We start from the raw sequence: 21,050 nt of genomic DNA, 5'->3' as shown, positions 1-21,050 counted from the left end.
TCTTTTTCCACGGCAGCGACCAGTGGCGGCGAACCTCGCCGGCGTTGGGACGCAACAGCCTTGGCCGGAGAACACCATACACGTCCGGCTTCTCATGCGTCCACCGCTGCAGTCGCCATGCACGCCGCCGTCTCAAGCTTTCCGGGTGCGGCGCGCAGTGGGACCCACGTGTCGGTCTCATACTCAGCATAAGAGCGGTGAAGTCGACTGTGGCGTTGACCACCGACGTTGAAAATGGAAGCGCACATGAATGCCCGTGCAATGGGCATGTGCCCCATCCCGCCGAGCCGGAGCGCCGCGACGCCTCGCCTTCACCTCCACCACCTGCTCCTCCTCCTCGCCCTCGCCTCCGACATGGAAGACGCCCACCACCACCACTGGACAATGGTGGAGCGCCGCGGAACTCAGCTCTGGGCCTCCGGCCGCCCCTTCATCATCCACGGCTTCAACACCTACTGGCTCATGTCATTCGCTGCTGACCAAGCCACGCGCCTGCGGGTCACCGCCGCCATCGCCGAGGCCGGCCTCAACGTCTGCTGCACCTGGGCCTTCAGTGACGGCGGTTACCGCGCGCTGCAGACGGCACCCTTCCACTACGACGAGGATGTCTTCCGGGTGAGCTACCATGGTGCCTCCTTGGCGTGTGCGCGGGCAGCACGCCAGGTGTTTGATGAAATGCGTGGTAGAGATGCACTTGTCGTGCCTTAGTTGTTGTTGTTGTTGTTTTTTTTTTTTTTTTGCTTCACATTACTTACATCTACTAGTTTCCATGCCATTTTTTTCAGGCCTTAGACTTTGTGGTCAGCGAGGCAAGAAGGCATAACATGAGGTTGATACTGTCACTTTGTAACAACTAGGAAGATTATGGAGGGAAGGCACAGTGTGTGAGATGGGGAAAAGAGGCTGGTCTAGATCTTACTTCTGAAGATGACTTCTTCTCTGACCCAACAATTAAGAGCTACTACAAAGCTTTTGTTGAGGTAAATGTTCTGCTCGTATCGCTGTATGAAATGACTGGCAACAACTAGTACTAATTTTTATTGGATTGTATCATCATTGTATTATACACATGACACAATTTTAACATCATTCTTTTAGGCTGTTGTGACAAGAATAAACACGGTTATGAATGAAACCTACAAAGATGATCCTACTATTCTTGCCTGGGAGCTAATTAATGAGCCACGCTGCCCTTCAGATCCATCTGGAGATACTTTGCAGGTCTTCATTACATTATGTGTTTTTTGGGTAAAAATTCGGGTCTTCTATATTCTGTTTGGCTGCAACGCTTTTTGAGGACAAGGATTTATTGTAGGCATGGATAGAAGAGATGGCATCTTATGTGAAGAGTATAGACCCTGTGCATCTCTTGGAGATTGGTATAGAAGGCTTTTATGGCCCATCCATTCCAGAACTTTTGCCTGTTAACCCAGATGAGTATTCAGGGCATGCTGGAACAGACTTCATCAGGAACCATCAAGCACCTGGAATTGACCTGGCGTCTATTCATGTTTATTCGGACATTTGGTAAATCCTCGCACCCAATTCCATGTTCTTATAGTTACATATAGTTGAGCAGCCATCAGAGATGAATTTAGTGCATTATTGAAACGTAGTCTATTATCATGACTGGACTGCCTCTAAAAAAAATCATGACTGGACTGAGATCTTTTCCTAGGCTGCCTCACTCGATAAAGGAAAATCACCTTCAATTTGTGGATAAATGGATGCAACAACATATTGATGATGCAGCCAATTTACTTGGGATGCCAATTGTGGTTGGGGAGTTTGGGGTATCAGTTAAGGACGGGAAGTTTGGTAACGAATTCTGTGAAGATTTCATGAAGATAATTTACAGAATTTTCTTGAGTTCTTGGAAGGAAGGAGTGATTGGAGGAGGTTGCCTTCTTTGGCAGCTTTTCCCTGAAGGAGCAGAGCACATGGATGATGGTTATGCAGTTATTTTTGCAAAATCACCATCCACATTAAGCTTACTTGCAAATCACTTAAGGTGTCTGGAATGCTGAGACTCAAAGTGGTGTTTCCCTTCTTTGTATATGATAGTGTCTGTTTTACTATATTTGTAAAGCAAAGACCATTCTGTAAAGTCGAACAAATGTTTTAATTTTAACGTGTAAGGCCCTAATGCCGGTCTTCCATTTTAAAAAGACAGCATGATGTCATGCAAATGAAAGATAATTATTCAATGTGTAAATGCAATTCCTTCCTTCCATTATGCACTTAAGTAGCCTCAAAATTGTTGTTTGTACTGGCACCTATATATCTTTTACTTTTTAATGGTATGCTGATCTAAAATGGAAATACAATACTGACTTGAGTTCATGTTTGCAGATTAGAGTGCAATTGGTTTTCATTAACTTTGCTTTGCTTGCAACCTTCCACCCTTATACCATGCAGACATGCCATGATCTCCTCAGGAGCATGATTCACAAAGATGTGGCTCTAAATCAGTTTAAAGTTGTTGTGTATATGCAGTGGTACAATAATTTGGAGAAGTCTCCTTGGATGTTTGAGTTGTATGCAGATTTACATCATAGGGATTTGACTATTAGATTAAAGAGCTGTTCTGGTGCTGAAAAAAAGGGGCTATGATCCGTATCTATTTCCAAAACCTCACTGGGCGGCCACTTCTTGATCATGGAATCTTGCTGCTGAGGGTCCAGCATGTGGTCACGTTCTGTCTTTATGAAAACCCGTTTGATTCGATTTAGTCTCTCATCGTCTCCTTCAAAGCTTGCAGTGCTAATAGCTGTCACAGGCCATGGACGCATCAGCATTGAAGCGAGTACTGATTCCTGGCAAGATAAAAATAGGTATGTATAAGTATATCTATAATCATTGTTTTCTTTTTGCTTGGTAAAAAAAAAACTGGCTCAGATTGTATATCTGTAATAATTGTAATCATTGTTTTCTTCTTCATTTTACTATGATGTTTAGTTGTTGAGGAATTGGTTTCTCAAGAAATTTGAATGGGGAATATTAATATTTTTTCCAGGAATTAGCTATAATGTATTATGATAATACCAGGGCTCAGATTGCATTGACAAAATCAGTAATTATGTTTTTGAGGCACATTGCCCAGTGCCACCTATGCTGAGTATGTGCCCTGGCACCCTTAGATATTTTTCCATTCTTGTTTCTCAATCCTCTAAAACACATTATGATATAGCCATATGGTATAATACCTCTTCAGGACTCTGTTGGGATAATCTCTCTCTCTGGAATTCTGGTCTCAGGGCAGCAGTTGTTGGAGGATCATCTGCTCCTGTGCCGAATATCAAATTGATCTCATTCTCAGGCAATGTTGGTAAACCCTGTTAAACATTATTATTCAGAGGTTGCCTTTAGTTATACATATGAGCTTATAATTATGATATGCGATTGAAAATAATAGAATATTGAACAAAGAAACACAGAAATTATGCTTATGAACATCACATCTTTCTTATCTTCGTCAGTTTGAAGTCCAAATGGTAGCATCGTAGCTGCCACAAAAATTGCTTGTCTAATCCTGTCAACAAATTGGTGCATTGCATGAATAAGACTCAACCCTCCTGAACCATGTCCAACCAAAATCACCTGAAATTAGATTGAGTTGAGTTAGCTAGGTAACCAAAAGTACCTTTGATCTGTATCTGCAATTAACATGTTGCAACTTTGATAGTTTTTCCTTATGTAGCTTCGAGACTACCTTAGCATTTTGTAGGCATCAGAATTGAATGTGTAGTGAATTTCTAATCAACATAAATTTTACCACTTCAGGTGAAGGTATGAATCAATGTAGATCTGTTCTCTGTAAGGTCTTTGATTCATCGTTGTTGTAAATGCAAAGAGCACTGAGATTTAATACAAACAAGTTCCACCTGAAACTAGCATAATTGTGGCCTTTCATTTAGTCCAATATCTCCATTTTATTGAAAAATGCATGGAGCAATTATCTTTTGATCATTTCCATGGAAATGTGGTGGTATGCTAGCAGTAATAACATGCCACTTAGGCTGAACTAGACGGTCTTATAGATTAATGTAAATTGCATGAACACACAAGAGATGTACCTTCTCATCCTCTGGTATAGCTGAGATGAGGTCCAGGAGCGGCTTGTCATACTGCTCAAACGATCGAACTGTGTTGGGGTCGGTAGGGTCAACACCAGCTCCAGCAAGGTCTATGCATGTTACTTGGTAGCCAGAGCTCTCAAGGAGCCAACGAAGCTTGAACCAACACCAGGATCCATGCCCTTCTCCATGAATAAGCACAAAGTGCTCCCTTGCCATGCTCATTCGGGCTCTGTGTTTGGAGGCCAATTACTGAAGGATGGAGGGGAATTATTTAGTTGATATCCTCCAGGACAACTGCATTTGCGCTGTCAATTCCAAATGCCAAACCAAGCAGGTCGTCCAGTGGGTTCTATTTTAAATGATTGTCTCATAGGAGATGTCTACATTTCTGGCATGTGAAATGGCTGAAAATATGTTATATGATGCAAGAAATAGCTTGTGGGCCAGCTTATTTTTCTCCCTGCATTGTGCTTGGTGTTTGGCCTTTTTCCCTGATGGACGAACTAACTTATCGGAGGAGGTATTCTCTCTCTCTCTCATAGCTGTATGCTTGTTATATTAAAAAAAAACTCCGCGGAATATATATCCTGTTATTATTCCTGTATTCATATTTTCCATGTGATATAGATCCTGTTAATGTACACTGATTTGAACATATATTTTGAGGCGGAAGAAAAACACTAGACCCTTGTTGATTTGCTTGGCAACTGTCTAATCTTACATGTAAACACACACCACATATTGCAGAATCATCTAAGGCAAGTGATTGGCGATCAGCAGGGTACATCATGCAGCAGAGAAGCGTCTTCTAGCTTGGAATGTGAATATGCATGGTGCGGTCACAGCGACTTGAGGATGAGGTTGAAGAGAAGCTCCGGCGCGGAGAAGAAGGGGCTGTGGTCGGTGTCCATGACCATCACCTTGCTCGGCGGCCACCGACGGATCATTGCCTCCTGTTGCTCCGGCTGCACCATCCGGTCGTTCGCCGTCTTTATGTAGACGCGCCGGACCCTGTCGATGAAGCTCTCAACTCCTCCATCGTCGCCGGTGAATCTGGCCGGGGCTGAGCGCCGTAGGCCATGGCCGGAGTAGAATGGAAGCAAGTGCAGAGTCCTGAAGAAACATTAAGCAGGAATCCTTGTGCGACAAGATTTATTCAGAAGAGACTATGCTGCTTACAGTACTAGTACCTCTTGGGGGCTTTGTTGATAGAGAATAATGCGTTGGAACTCCTTTCTCAATGCCACAGCTGTAGGCGGACGATCAGCTCCTAGACCAAATGTCAGGTCATACACATCTCCATACTCGGATAAATCAGGTACACCCTGTTAATTTTCAACTCAATTTTTTTCAGTGAAGAACATACAAATGCTTCTACTGTAGTCATTGCAAAGTGGAAAGATGAATCACATCTTTGATGTCTTGTTCAGTTTGGTAGCCGAACTGAAGCATGGTTGCTGCGATGAAGATTGCCTGCTTAATTCTGTCCCCAAACAAATGCATTGCATGGACAACGCTTAGACCTCCTGCACTATGTCCAATCAAAATTACCTGACAAACAAGAGAACTGTGCATCAGGTTAAATGGTTGACCACTGACGTAAAACATATTGATCTGAAGTTGGACTTTGAGTAAAAGATGTTGATGGAACAGTGAACCATAATCTGAATCACCTACCTTGTCGCCGGCCGGTAAGCTGGCCATGAGGTCAAGGAGCGGCGCGTTGTAGTCGTCGAAGGAGCGGACGTGGTTGGGATCGACGAGGCTGCCGGCCGCGCCGGCGAGGTCGACGGCGGAGACACGGTGGCCGGAGTCTTGGAGCAGGCGGAGGAGCTTGAACCAGCACCAGGCGCCATGGCCGGCGCCGTGCACAAGGACGAAGTGCTCCGTGCTCCTGCAACTCTCGGAAAAATCGTCGCCTGCGTTCATATGCATATTTGTCACAAAGTCGCAACCTGACACGCTTGATTGTTTGCTCCTGTGTCTCTACTCCTGTGCTGTTTATAACTTTATATACGTAGTACGTCATGAAATCAAGACACTTTTAAAATGACAAGATATGCAAGCTGGCTGCCATGGATTTGATTTAGGGTGTGTTTAGATCCCAAAAATTTTTAGCCAAAAATATCACATCAAATATTTAGGTACATGTATGGAGCATTAAATGTAGAAGAAAAAAAAATCAATTGCACAGTTTGCATGTAAATTGCGAGACGAATCTTTTGAGCCTAATTGCACCATGATTTGACAATGTGATGCTACAATAAACATTTGCTAATAAAAGATTAATTAGGCTTAATAAATTCGTCTCGTAGTTTACATGCGAAATATGTAATTTATTTTATTATTAGTCTACGTTTAATACTTTAAATATGTGTCCGTATACTTAAAATTTTTTTTTGGCCAAACAACTAAACACGGCCTTAGCTGCCAAACATCGCCTGCATATTAGATGGTGCTTCTGAACCAAACACGTACTTATGTTATTGTATATTCTGAAAAATTTTGTCAAACTTTTGTTAGGTAGTAGTATGACTATAAACTTATGGTTTTGAAGCCCAATCTAAACTTTGGTATCCGTTTAATTTGTACCTTCTTTCTTGGTCACCTTTGATTGGAGATTTCGCCAATTCACATTGATTGATTCATTTGTAAGAAAAAGGGATTAAGAATTTACCTTGTGTCAACTCAGGGCTAGCAGAGTGTAGAGCTTAGTTTTTTTTTCCCTGTTCCTGCAAAGTCAACCAGCAGATCTACCCCTGAATTGAGGGAGCATATAATAAGCATATTACACAAAAAAGATTGAATTATTCCAAATAAGATATGGATATAACTTGCAACTCCGAGGTATAAAATACTACTAGCGTTTGTGTTTATGGAGAGCTTGCAGCAGCTGGACGCAGCCGGCAAGGTCCTTGCTTTCCTCCTACTATGATATACTAGTAGAGCTGGTTTGGTTTTGTCAAACTTGCTCTTTCTTGCACGTATATACATCCTACCTGCTTGTACTACTGAGACGTTGACACTGCGTCATTTCATCGTTTATATCAGATGGCGACGATGCAACGACGTAAACGGATCTTGCATCTTGACTTTGAACATTGTTTCATCATCTCATCGAGAAGAAGAAACACGAGACATGGCCGAAAGTTGGCTCAAGTTTAGCCCAACATGCATGTCCTGATGATTGATCATGATCTAGGAATAAGTTGATTTTAGGTCCCTTAATTTGATAGCAAGTTCGATTTTTGTCCTTGAACCGTAATACCAATACAACGGGTTCCTCAAAACCAGCGCAATATAGGTCCCATAACAGTGTACGGGTGGTTTTGTCCGATGTGGCAATTTGACCCGAGTCAACAGCGTTGAGTTAGCATGAATCCCACGTGTCAGGGCCTCTTCACTCCTCTCTCTCTTCATCTATCTCTCATTCTCTTCACCTAGACAGGGAGGCCGTCCATGTCGGTGAGGACCGAGGAGGATGACCAAGGGTGCACGCTGGAGCCATTGTTGATGGTGACGCCATTGCCAGTGACCGCGCGGCTATGAGGTCGAGCCGCTCTGGCCTCACATGTAAGCGATGCATCCCTCTTCTCTTTTCTCCCTCTTTGTCTTGAAGCCGATGCTGTGGTCATCGACTCGACGCAGCCACTGCCGGTGCGGTGGTGGTGCGTGTGTGCGCCCGCTTGAGCACAACAGTGAGTGCGTTGGAGAGCGGCGGCCATGGTCATCGCCTCGAAGGTCCTTGGTAGCTCGGACAACTATCCCGCGAAGCGCAACTCTGACGCCTCGGCCTCCTCCCCCTTCGCCTTCACCTCCACGCCATGCAGCCGCGGTGGCAACAACGACGACAACAAGGACACGCACCGCTCCTACCCTCTCCTCCATCTCCTCGCTCGGAGCTCGCTGTACGCTGGGGCTCCTCGTGCACGGGCTGGAAGCAGACAGGCAAGTGTGTTGCCCGTGGCTCAGTAGTGGCGGGCAGTGCAAAGCGCGAAGAGGCTGGACCAGTGAAGTTCTGATTCGGCCTCCGCCACGCCTTCCTTCTCCTTTGCGAGCTCCGCTTGGCCTCCTTCTTAGCTACCCCCTCCTCGCCTGTCGCCTACAGCAACCACTGTCGCCGTGCGCGGCCAAGGGAGAGGGAAGGGTTGTGCTGGATGGTGCCGGTGACGATGCTCGAGATTGACATCCGCTGCCGACCGCATCTGGGGAGGAAGAGGGGAGAAGGAGAAGGAAATGCCACCACCCACCGGCCACATCTGGGGAAGAAGAAGGGAAAAAGGGGAGAAGGGGAGGAGATAGAGAAGAGAGAGGATGAGTTGGAGGAAGTAGGGTCCACTGTGGGTCTCACTACTATTTTTTAATCTCATTGTTTGACTGACATATGAGCCCATATATTTTGTTTTAATTTTTAAATTGTCAGATTCTATTTCATGTGACACGTCAGATGAAAACCGAGTCAAATTAGTCATATAGGCGTCACGCCAGTTGAAACCACCTTGAGACCTATATTGTACCGATTTTAACAGTTGAGGACCTGTTGTATTTGGTATTATGGTTGAAGAACGAAATCGAACTCGCTGTCAAAAGAGACCTAGACTGAACTTATTCGTTTAATCTAGTAGTAGTAATTGTCTTTGGCCCATTCGGCCTGATAGGGTTTAATGGGCTTGGCTTGGTCAGCAATTTGAGGCTGGATTGAGAAGGGCCAAATTAGGCCAATTTCATTTCAGAGACATTAAACATGTACTGATGTATACTACCTCCATCCCAAAATATAGCAACTTTTAGCTATTAAGTGTGTCCAAATTCATAGCTAAAAATGCTTATATTTTGGGACGGACGGAGTATATATTTGATATGAACTAGCTAGATAAGTAGTACTCACTGAAATAAAATTAATTTCCTCTACAACCAAAAGGTAGGCATGAACTAGCTATCGTCGGATGCATGGTTCAAACGTCAAGCTCACCAAAATCTTGAGAAGCTAGAGATGGTTAAGGACGTGAACAGTACGTACACAAACTTAATGAAACGCATTATTCTCCCACAACCTGTACAAAATTTAGTGTCGGCAACAACCCATCTTCTGCTTCTTTTTGATAAAAAGGAGGCCAAGCCCAAGCAACAACCTATCAATCATTCAATCGATCTGTGACCAAGAAGAGAACAAGGAGCAGCAGGTCTACCATGTCCAATTGTCCATAGGAATCAGCACGTGTGCTTACCTGCTAACACTAAAAAGAGTTGGAATTTTGCTACTGTTGAGTGAACTTAACTGTGAGATGTTTGTGTCCTTGAACAGCATAGAGAAAACTGATGGCCACTCATGAGCATCACGTTTTGTCTCATCCCCAATAATACCTCTCCTTGTCTTCTCCGTTTTCCTGGTCCAATCTTCTCATTAAATTTTCTCTCCTCCAATTCTTAACCTGATCAATCCTCATTTAGTCCTTACCAGATAGACCAACTTGAGCTACCCATTAATGCTCTAGTAATCTTCTTTACCTTTTGTTTCTCTTACCATTTTGCTTATGGATTACTCGTACCTACAAAGGTGAACTTGTTTAATCCTTCAAACCAACTGACACCAAACCGGTCGATTAATTCTGTCATCAAATGTACTTCTCTGCTTAATTATTGTGAAACTAAACAAGATAATACTATATCCGTCTTTTAATATATAACACCATTGACTTTTAAAAATAATATGTTGGATCATTCGTTTTATTCAAAATTTCTATGCAAATATCCATAAAATATGTCATAACTAGCTGGGTGGCCCGCGCAATTGCGCGGCTAGCACCCAAACAAAATCATATATTTTTTAATATTATTTTACTTAAAATTTATTAAATAGCTATCTCATTATCTTAAGACTTTAAAAGACCAAACCTTATCATCCTCGTATTTCTAATTATATAGTTTTTAAAAGTCACACCATTATCATCCTCGTGTTTCTAATTATATAGTTTTTAAAAGTCACACCAATTGCTACCCCTTATGTCATCTCTTTCTTTATTTACTTACTCGATCTATCACTATTTCTATTCATTCTTTCTGGAACCTTTAAAATTTGTATTTTATAGTTTTAGAGTTTATTGTTAAATTGGGTTTCGTTTTTATAATTTCTAGATGTCCCGTCAAACGTTGCCATTATACTCCTCTACGACCCGTCCACTGTCCCTTCTCTTTATTGTCATTGAGAATTTAAAAATCGAATATAATTATCGTTTGGGTTCACTTTTACTTTAAGTCCCGTCAAACCGTCAGCGGCTTTGCCATTGTACTTTTCTATGGCTCGCCTGCTGCCTCCTTTCTTTAATTGTCGTTGAGGTTTTAAAATTGAACATGATTATCATTAGGTTTTTTTACTTTTTGGAAGTTCCGATCCTTTAAAATTTGAACGATGCCACTATGCCCCTCTACAGCCCGTCCGTCGCCTACTCTTTATTGTCATTGTGATTCTAAAAATCGAACATAACTATCGTTGGAATTCATTTTTTATTTTCTATAAGTCCCGTCAACCGTCGGCGGCTCTGCAACCATACTCTTATACGCCCGCCCGCTGCTTCTCCTTTTTATTGTCATTGAAATTTTAAAAATCGAATATGATTATCAATGTGGTTTATTTTTTTACTTTCTAAAAGTCCCGGCAACCGCCTTACTTGTTTGCTTCACGGCCTGCCTGACGTCCCTCCTTTTAATCGTCATTAGGATTCTATTTGTTGTTTTATTAACATTTTTTATATGGCGTATCAACCGCCATCACTCTACTCCTTTATATGCCTGTTACTTAATTTATCTCGTCGTGTGTTTTAGATGGTTTTTTCTTTCAATAGTCTTTATTTTTATCACAAATTTTAGTTATTTATAAATTGTATTTCTAATTTAAATCTTATTTTTCCTTTTCTAATTTCAGAACTTATTTTTTTAAAAAAATTAGTTAATACCGTGTTGTGTTCTTTAAATGTTTTTATTTTTTTATTTTTAATTTCAGTTGTTTCAAAATTGTATTCCTACTTAAACTCTCTTTTAATTTTTCTAATTTTGGATATTATTTTATTTTTTATTTGAAATTTTAATTAATCTCGTATTGGGTTCTTATACGGATTCTTCTTTCAATATTGTTTATTTTTAATTCCGAATTTCAGCTAATTTTAAATTGTATTTCTACTTGAACTCTTTTTTATTTTCTTTTGCTAATTTTGAATTTATTTTTATTTTTATTCTGAATTTTAATTAATCTCGTATTGGGTTCTTATATGGACTCTTCTTTTAATATTCCTTATTTTTAATTCCGAATTTCAGCTATTTTTAAATTGTATTCCTACTTGAACTCTCCTTTCCTTTTCTAATTTTGGATTTTATTTTATTTTTATTTTGAATTTTAGTTAATCTTGTATTGAGTTCTTATATGGAAACTTCTTTCAATATTGCTTATTTTTAATTCCGAATTTCAGCTATTTTTAAATTGTATTTCTACTTGGGCTCTCCTTTCCATTTCTAATTTCGGATTTATTTTTATTTTTATTCCGAATTTTAATTAATCTCGTATTAGGTTTTTATATGGACTCTTCTTTTAATATTTCTTATTTTTAATTCCGAATTTCAGCTATTTTTAAATTGGACTTCTACTTGGACTCTTCTTTTTCTTTTTTTTTCTTCGATTAATGTGGAAATTTCTAGCCCCCACAGCGAACGTGGTACCTCCTTTCAAGGCTGTTTTAATAATATAATAGATTCATGTTTAAAAAAACTATAATGATTAATCAAGTCAGAACAAAATAAATGATAATTACATATAAGACGAATGGTAAAATATATCTTAAAAAGTTAACTATATCGTATATTAAAAACGGAGAGAGTAATAATACTTTTTCTTTTGCTAAAATTGATCCACATCTAGATTTTTATTTTTTGTGCAGAGCCATGTATCTAGACTTGAAATCTAGAAATAGCCGATAAAAAAAAAAGTGGTTGTCATATCCACCAATGGAATTGAGCTTGACTGCCTGAATCAACAAGGCAAGGCATCACGAACCTGTCTATCGCTTTTCGCCAGCCAGCCAACGTTGGAAAGTTGAGATCTTTTCCAACCGAACAAACGAAACCATGAGAGTTTTCTTCTTGTTTCTCATGTTTGACTGGTGCCTGATACCCACGGCCACAGTGCACAGGTTACTTACTTCTAACTAACGCCCACGCCTGGGCTACTAATCATCTTTTTTAGTAAGTCCAAATCCATCTACAGTTGAGCAAGAGAGAGAGAGAGAGAGAGAGAGAGAGAGCTCTCTCTTTCCTTTGCATTCCCCACACAAAGAAGAACGAAGAAGAACAAGCAGCAGATCAATTGGTCCTCCTCTCCTCTCCAATACTAGTATACTACCACACTGGCTGGCTGGGCTGGCTGCTCCTCGTTTCTCCTACCTTTGGCCTGCCCATTAATGGCCCCTGGTATATTAACCTTCTCTTTTCTTCCTCCCTCCTAGACTCCTCCTGCTCTGCTTTGCTTCCCTTCCCTGTGCGCCCCGCCCCCACGAAAATCCACTTCTTTTCCTCACCTTGCCACTGTCGGTTCTTGCCTCTTTCTTTGAGGACTCGCCCGCCCAACAGAAGGAGGCAAAGGATGATCCAGTCTTGAATGACCAGTTCCGGAGGATCTGCGCAAGAAAGGTGCGATTTTTCCCCCTTCTTTCTCGCATCTTCTTTCATTCCCCCTGAACCTCAAATAACACTTCCTCTAGATCTCCAACTGTTCCATCAACTTAATTAATCCATGTATTGCCTATCTTAGCGGTTGCAAAATGCTTGGTGATTTCTGGCCTCCGTTGACAATCATTATTGATCCGTCAACTTTATCTAGATTAGTTTCTGTGGACTAATTGATCCCCCAAATATTTTTTTTTTAAAAAAATCTAGACCATATGCTACTGCTGTGGTGTTCCTCATTTGATCCACTTAATAATTTATCTTTCTGCTTATGTAGATTGCTGCGCCTAGCATGTAAGAAACACGACCATGGAGTTCCTTTAATCCAATCATTGGAGCAAGCTGCCAGGAAATGGATCAGTAACTCATGAATGACACGGGTGCCATTTTACCCAAGTGCATCTAGTTTCTATATTTGACCAGCTGCTCAAGAAACACCATTTCCATGGAAGCTCCTAAGCTTCGCTTCGTCAGATGCCCAGGATGCCTCCAGCTTCTTGTGGAGTATCCAACCATTGCTGTCTACCAATGTGGTGGCTGTGGTACTATTCTTAGAGGTAACAATCATTTAATCTTCCTTCAGTTTCCTCCTTACATATATTTCTGTTTCTCATGTACAGTATTGATGACTACTTGCATCTGTTGTGCAGCCAAAAATCGAGTTGCGCCAGCAGTGAATGCTAATGCAGAATCTGGTGAACACAATGAATTTTCAAATAATTCAACTGGGGGTTCTCAAAACAACAAATTGATCTGTACAGATGGGCAGAAAATTCCACCATCCTCCGATGCACAACCTGGTGTGCTGCAGGAGAAGATTACCTTTGCTAGCGAGGAAAAAACTATGTCTTCTAGCAATAGCATCGACTCCAGTGAGCATGTTAACATCGAGTGTTCCTTACTTGATGGGGATGCCAGCAATCATGATGTGAGGACTGAAGGCATAAATGATGAAGATAAAGTGACTGTGTCTAATTCAACTCTTGATTCAGTGAGGAAAGTAGAGAATGTTGAAACCGATGGAAATGAAAAAGGTTCCTTTACGGATGATGGGAGCATCAGCAATGAAGTTGCTACCACCCAAAGCATGGTCCACATGGATGGAGCTGGTTCTGATAATAATTTTACAGAAGTACAGAGTGCAGCTGAGGGGAAGTGTGCACTTAGCGATGCTAATCTGGACTCACAAGAGATAGTTGCGATTTGCCAACCTGATAACATTTCTGTTGGCGCAAAAGAAAGGGTTCAGCCATATGAAGGTTTTAATGTTGAATCACATGAAGATCTGATTGAAGAATTGGTGAGGTCTCTTTCACTCAGTGATGACGAAGAAGAGTTTGTCGATATAGCAGAAAACAGTGAACTTAATGATGCTTTACGTTCTCAAATGGGCAGCTGCAGATTTTCATTGGGGAGCAAAATGAATGAAGGCCCTCGAACTGATCCTCATGGCCGGTTGATTGAAGAATTAGAGATGTCTTTCAGTGATGCTGAAGAACCACTAGACCAAAATATTATGGTCTCCCTCAATGACATAGAAGAGCCTACTTTGGATGAGGTCAGTAAAGAAAATCACATTTTGGAGGAGGATGGTAAAGAAAGTCACATTTTGGACGTGGATGGTAAAGAAAGTCACATTTTGGACGTGGATGGTAAACAAAACCACATTTTGGATGAGGATGGTAAAGAAAACCACATTTTGAATGAGGATGATAAGGAAAACCTCATTTTGGATAAGGGTGGTGAGGACACTTTGGATGCAGGTGGTGCTAATTCATATGAAGAAAGAGTATTGCCATCGGATGACGGGCTTCTCAAATCTGGACAAAGTTTCCAACAATGTGAGCTGGTTGCTGTTAACATGGGAGAAAAGGATGAGGGGCATCTAGAAGAAACCAACATGGCTAACCATGCTGAAGCAAACAGTGGAATTGCTGCTGTTCTTTCAAATTTGTCAAACGATAAATTTTGTGCCATATTACCACCTAGCTGTGATGGGAGAAAAGAAGAAAAATCTAACATACATAGAGGTAGAGAACTCTGTCAAGGATTGTCACTTGATTCTGTAGACTTTCGATCAATCCAAAATTTTATCGAGTCTCAAATGGATGGAACCTCAAGTTCTCTTTCAAGTGGCTCTCCAAGTCATGGTGACCTGGAACATAATAGATCAAACAGATTCAAGAAAATTGATCGACTTGAGCGCCTGAGGAAGATGGATGATCTAAGAGATCAGTTAAATAGGCTTTCTAGCCAGAAAGGTTTGGAAAATAGGTACAAGAACAAAGGCCCTGGAGTCCTTCAGGAACAGATTAGCTACAGACACCTTGAACAACATCCTTGTGGTTTTGATGGTGATTCTATCCTGGATTCTGATATTATCGATTCCTATTATGATCAAGGAAATCCACCAAGGTACCCACCACCAGATCCGTTCTCCCCAACTCATTCGCACTATCATTGTGGACATGGGCAACCCCATATCCCATATAACTGCAGTGCATGGGAGTTTAATTCATATTATCAGTCCTCATATGCGGGAAGTATGGTTCTTGAACACGAATCACTTCGCTCAAGCTACAAGGAGCAGAAACGTGCAGTGAGGAAAAGCATTCTGCGGTCTCTGTCTGGTGCTTCCCCATTTACCATCTGCAATGGCTGTTTCAATTTGGTTCAAGTGCCATCAGACATCTATGTATCGAAAAAGAAGATCGCTAAGTTCCAGTGCGGTCGGTGCTCCAAGGCCCTTATGTTATCATTTCCTGCTACAAATAGTGAAGATGCAAAGCTCAGTAATAAGGAAGTAAATCGAAAACCAAACAAGCCTGTCCACAATAGTGTTGTTGGAATGGAGGGTGGCTATTCTTTTTCTGCTGAATGCTCACGAGGGGATCCTGTGAGCATAAGTGAAGAATGTGGAGCTTCAATCTCAAGAAGCTTCTCTGGTAGAACTAGAGCAGCTGTTGCTGCATCAGGAAGTGGAAAAAAGGTGTCAGACTCGGCACTTCATCGGCTCATGGGGTATGATTCAGCAAGCCAGTTGTTACGGCGCAGCAGAGCGTTTGAGGATGGATATGACAGTTTTGAATCCATGGTGCCAGTATCAAACAGAGTATCCAGAAGAAAGAATTTGTAAGATACTTCTGTAGCCTTGATTCCTACCAAGCAGGATAGGAATGATCAGCAATTTTGTGATTATGTACAAGAAATGGACACCTTGCCTGCAACTGCAAGTTATTATATATTTTTTGTCTTTCAGAAGATTTTGGGATTTTAATTCTGAAGTTTTTGGTTAGCCCTTCTTCAATCAAGGTACAGTAATTCGTTATTCTTGTTGTAAAGTTGTGTATATATTTGGTGGGATAAAATTGTATAACAGTTATTCATGCCAGATGTTTGTTAATACATGGTGTTTCTTTACTTTGTAATTTTGTATACATTGGAGGCATTTGCACACACCAAATAGAGCGGCACAATGAGTGCTTATGATGTTTTGTGTGAGTAAGTTGGACAGCACAAGAAGACAACAACTCTGAATGTAACCATTATTTGTTAGGTGTAACGGACCATGTGGTTTGTCTTTGCATGACAGCATGAGACTATGAGATGCATCTTTTGCTGTCGCTCATCATTGTAATTTTGTAAAATGGAGATGGATGCTACATACTGGACCAGATTTTTCTATGTGATTGTGCCGGGTTAGGCATGCTGTTGACAGCAAAACAGTCAGGCATTCCTGGTGGTTTCCGTCGGCATTGCATACTGGTAACATATACTTTGCTGGGAAATGTTTGTCTCGCCTCTCTTACACTTAGTTTAGCTGCCTAATTCCATTGCCGGTGCAGCGGCGAGAGCGGATGATCGACGGAAAATTAGGCTTCCAAGTTTTGGTTTAAATTTTCTGTACAAAATTTCTCATCCTATAAAAAGGTTTTGCTATTAGTGCTCAAGAAACAATCAATCAGCATTATTTTCAGGGAAATATAATTGGCTGTACTATAGTGCTGATATGTGGGCGTCCCAGTAATGATTTAGGTTGCGCAAGTGTCTAGTCTAGTGGGCCGAGATAAGCTGGGGATGAAATTCCTTAAAGCAGATCAGGCCCAATTAGGGGCTGTTTGAACTAAATTTTTATTAGTCCCTCCAATTCAAACAGGGCCTTAGTCTCATACATAGCGAACGTGCCAATGAGAAAGATGCATGCCCATAGATTAGAACTTCAGCAGAGGCCGAGGGGAAAGGAAGAAGAGGCTGAATTATGAGCCCAGAAATGTTTGGGTCAGCTGATTTAGATTGCATAAAATCAATAACTAGCGGATAAAGTCCATTTACGTCCCTCAACTTAGCGAGTTCGATTCACATCCTCAATCACAAAACCAGATATATTGTCTCATTCAACTATCAAAACCGGTTCAATTTGATCCACTAAGCGGTTTTGGCCTACATGGCAATTCAATCAGAGAAAAAAATAAAAATAAAATGAATACGTGGCACATACGTGATACTACTATCAAGAAAAAATAAAAACAAATAATGAGACCCACATGTAAGTGACCAACTCATGTTATTCCTCCACCTCCTCCTCTCTCTCTTCTGTCTCTCTCTCCTACGGACCTACTTGATCTCTTTCTTGGCGGCGAATACGAAGGAGCTCGAAGGTAGCATGGGAGTGGCAGCATGTGCTGCTCCTCCTCCCTCCCATCTTAGCCTACTTCTCTCCATCTCTCTCGCGTGGCTAGGGCTTCTCCTCCTCCTATTGATGCCTCCCTAGTCCCTTCCCATGGACAGGTAGAGTAGTGGCCACCACCTCCTCCTGTCGGGCAAGAGAAAATGTTCGTAAGTGGTTGCGACGCTTCTGGCTCCACCCTGACCTATGGCCTCTTCCTCAATCAAGCACGGCAATGCGGGAGGTGCTACAGATCTAAGGAGGAGTTAGGTTGACAAGGTGGCAAGCCCGAAGTGGATGTCGACTAAAGGAGGGTAGGACCATAGAAACCCAACCCAGTCGCCATCGCAGGCACCGGGCTGTACTCCCACCTCGTGCACCTCCTATTCAGTACAATCAGGCGGGAGTTATTGATGGAGTCCCTCTCGTTCAAGCGCATGGGGTATCTCGTCGTCGTCCTCTTCATGCATGAACGTCACGACCCTTTCTCTCTCTCTATCTCTCCTCCAGGAGAGAGATGGAGAGGGGTGGGCCTCTCTGTCTCTAGATCGGTGGTCCCTCCTCTGTGCTGTCCATGGAGACTGTCGTTGTCCACCCACATGATGCTATGCCTTACCGGTGTCGGCTACTCTGCCATAGCCATAAGCCATCTCCATTGCCGACTCCATATTGTCCCTAGCTCCTCTGGATAGTCGGAGAGGGAGCATCCAAGTCACCAAGGCTGCAGCTGCAACAACTTGTGCTCATAGCATGTTGGTCTTCCATGCTCAGCCGGCTGCAAGCCTGATGGTAGTACCACATAAGTGCCATGTATGCAATTATTTTTTCGGACTAAATTACTACGTAGGACAAAACTAATGTCCAATCCGCTCAGTGAGTCAAATGTCTGATTTTATTATTGAGGAATGTGAATTAAACTCTGGTTATAGTTGAGGGACGAAACATAGACCTTTTCCATAACAAGTTGACAAGGCTAGAATCCAACGGTTGCCTTGCCCATTGCCACACTTGGGCAGTGTCTCCTGTGTGGTGTACTGCTGTGTTGGTTCACTTGGCGTGCTACTATTCCTTCGGAAAGCATGAATTTTATAGGATATTTATGGTACACAATTCATTTTCTCTAAAATTTCGGTGAAATGCCTCTATTTCAAAGTAGCCCTTAGTTTTTTTTGGACCTAGTTGGGTTTTGTCACTTGTTAAATCTAGCTCGTTGAGTTTGCGATATTTGCGATATCTGGTTATTTTGTTATTAAAACGGGTAACCAAACTTTATCTTGTACATGGACCTGTTATTCGTTTTAAAAAGCACCCAATCTCTCCCCTATTTTTTAAAGAATAAAAAAGACATAAAAAAGACATTATCATGTATTCATGTGTGAAGAAGCTTTGGAATATATAATGTGGAATTCATTGCTTTCAATCGCTATTCATCGATACGGATTGGCCTGAATGAAGTTACAATATGTTCTAGATGCACACATCCTGCATTCGTAGGACTCCTATGTAACAAAGGATCTTTGAGTAATATCTCAAAAAACTAAACCAACTTCTATAAAAATGCAGTAAAATTCTTACGGTCCAAATAACCATGTAGAGCTAGCGTCACACACACAGGGGATGGGATTGATTGATTTACTTTCTCCTGGTCCTCACCTGAGTACATGTCAATCTAAACCTACATAGTACGTGTGAATCACATTGTTTGACCGATAGAGAGTGATATAGACCGGTTAGCTGACCATGAATATCACATAACATACTATTCTTCATAAATTATTTTCAGAATCTTCTAGTATTGTCTTCCTTAATTACTAACCATACAGTGTCATCCCAAATATCTATCGGATACATTTTTTGTCCGTTTGAAACACATGATTAAGAAAACAGAGTAGAATTTTGATACGGATACAAGTATAAATAGGAAGATTGAAAAAAGTATATAAAAAATATAAGAGTGACCATTTAATTGGACTGTAGAAAAAAGCACAGTAATTTGAGGAGAGATAAAGATTTAAACTAAACTTTCCATGTGGTTAAAATTGTTATATGGCAATTTTTTATGAGAGCATCATGCTAAATTTCCTCTAAAATTTGAATGGAGCGAAGTATTTTATAAGAATTTCATAGGATTTCATAGTGTCCATTTCTTTAATTTAAAGGGTTATATAGGGAAAAAAAACCCTCTACAATTCTTATGATTTTCCCATAAAAAATGCCTTAAAGATTAGTTACATATCCTTGTGATGACATCTTGGCATTGACACATATGCACGCACACAGTAACAAATCAGCCACAGATTCAGTACACACAAAGAAAAAAGGAATATGAATCACCTATATTTGGATTTTTATAGAGTAAATTTTAGAGAACTGTAAATGTAGTGATTTATTTTTTTTACGGTTCTCTAAAAAAATATTTAGAAGGGGTGAAAAAAGGAATATGAATCACCTATATTTGGATTTTTATAGAGTAAATTTTAGAGAACTGTAAATGTAGTGATTCTCTAAAAAAATATTTAGAAGGGGTGAGGCTTCGAACCCAGGTCGTCTAGCCCACCACTTTGTGGAGCTAGCCAGAAGACCCCTAAGCATTTCTCTAATCACTACATTTAGGTCATTCCCTAATATTCGCGTTTTAAATATAATGATTAAACTATCAACTTGCTACAATGTTTGTTTCAGTTTGCTACAATGATAGCAGAAAAAATTATCTTAAAACTACAGCTTCATGAACACCCTACTGTCACTGATATGTGATACCCATATGTCATAGAGATACATGTTATCTATTAATTAGTAAGTATATGACCAGACAAAATTAGAGATATAACAATTTTTATAATAAAATGAGATATGACAATTTTTTTTACCGATCAATTTACAACTATAATATTAGAGGTGGATTTTCTATTTGATTGTACTATTTATTAGTATAATTAGGTACACCAGCATTAAATGGTCTTTTTAATATCACAAGACCATATAAGGTGTGTAGTATGGTCTGTGGACGGTGTGTAGTATGGACGGAAGTCTTGACCGGGCTCTACATTGACGGCCAATTGGCAGACGACAATGGCATGCTTGTGCACACCTGTCTGTCCATCTGTTATCCGCCATAATGTAGGAGCTGGTACCTGTAAGAACGACTTGTTAGTTGACTCCAAAGACCCAAGACTAGCTTGCTTGCTTATTACTCCCTGCACTCACTGAAAGAGAGACTTTAATTAGTCTTCTTGGATACTAATTGTTTTCTGAAAGATCATGTATGTTAATTGTTGATCATGTACGTATTTTCGAACGGTTAAGTCGTTACCAATGTTTTACATAAAGAAAATTGTATCCTATTTAAAGAAGAAAACGGAACCAAACCTTACAGCGTACAATTAAATAGAAAAACTAAGCGAAAACCACAATTACAACAAACTCTCCAACTAGCCTAAACAACCATGGCACAAAAGGACAGCCAAACACAACACTCAACAAACTTATTTGGCGTTATAAATGTCGCTACTATAAAGTAAAATTAAAATATCTTATAAATATGGCATGGAGGGAGTACTATTAGCAGTTTCTGTTAGAGTGCGCAGCCCGGG

The 21,050-nt window shown here is 40.9% G+C and overlaps 3 protein-coding genes and 1 pseudogene across 3 annotated transcripts; 2 read left to right on the top strand and 2 right to left on the bottom strand.

The window, feature by feature from the left end:
• The first annotated feature begins 2 nt into the window (after positions 1-2).
• On the top strand, positions 3-2,268 carry LOC127754849 (mannan endo-1,4-beta-mannosidase 7-like). The gene is given in 5 exon segments (XM_052280446.1): positions 3-615; positions 786-980; positions 1,099-1,221; positions 1,316-1,527; positions 1,679-2,268. Coding segments are annotated over 5 exon segments (1,260 nt in total). The 5' UTR covers positions 3-234; the 3' UTR covers positions 2,028-2,268.
• On the bottom strand, positions 2,223-4,583 carry LOC127754852 (methylesterase 17-like). Its single transcript, XM_052280447.1, has 4 exons — positions 4,077-4,583; positions 3,460-3,600; positions 3,207-3,335; positions 2,223-2,816 (listed from the first exon to the last, which is right to left on the bottom strand). The coding sequence occupies exons 1-4, from the start codon at positions 4,299-4,301 to the stop codon at positions 2,553-2,555; spliced, it is 759 nt and encodes a 252-aa protein (XP_052136407.1). The 5' UTR covers positions 4,302-4,583; the 3' UTR covers positions 2,223-2,552.
• Positions 4,584-4,738: 155 nt separating this feature from the next.
• On the bottom strand, positions 4,739-6,144 carry LOC127754851 (methylesterase 17-like; annotated as a pseudogene).
• Positions 6,145-12,304: 6,160 nt separating this feature from the next.
• Positions 12,305-16,214, top strand: LOC127755015 (uncharacterized). The gene is made up of 3 exons (XM_052280641.1): positions 12,305-12,755; positions 13,069-13,348; positions 13,442-16,214. Exons 2-3 carry the CDS (start codon positions 13,237-13,239, stop codon positions 15,925-15,927), a joined length of 2,598 nt encoding a protein of 865 aa, XP_052136601.1. The 5' UTR covers positions 12,305-12,755; positions 13,069-13,236; the 3' UTR covers positions 15,928-16,214.
• The last annotated feature ends 4,836 nt before the right edge of the window (positions 16,215-21,050 follow it).

The sequence above is a fragment of the Oryza glaberrima genome, chromosome 11 (genome assembly GCF_000147395.1).
Source record: "Oryza glaberrima chromosome 11, OglaRS2, whole genome shotgun sequence".
NCBI lineage: Eukaryota > Viridiplantae > Streptophyta > Magnoliopsida > Poales > Poaceae > Oryza > Oryza glaberrima.
This window is presented reverse-complemented; position numbering and strand designations above follow the sequence as displayed.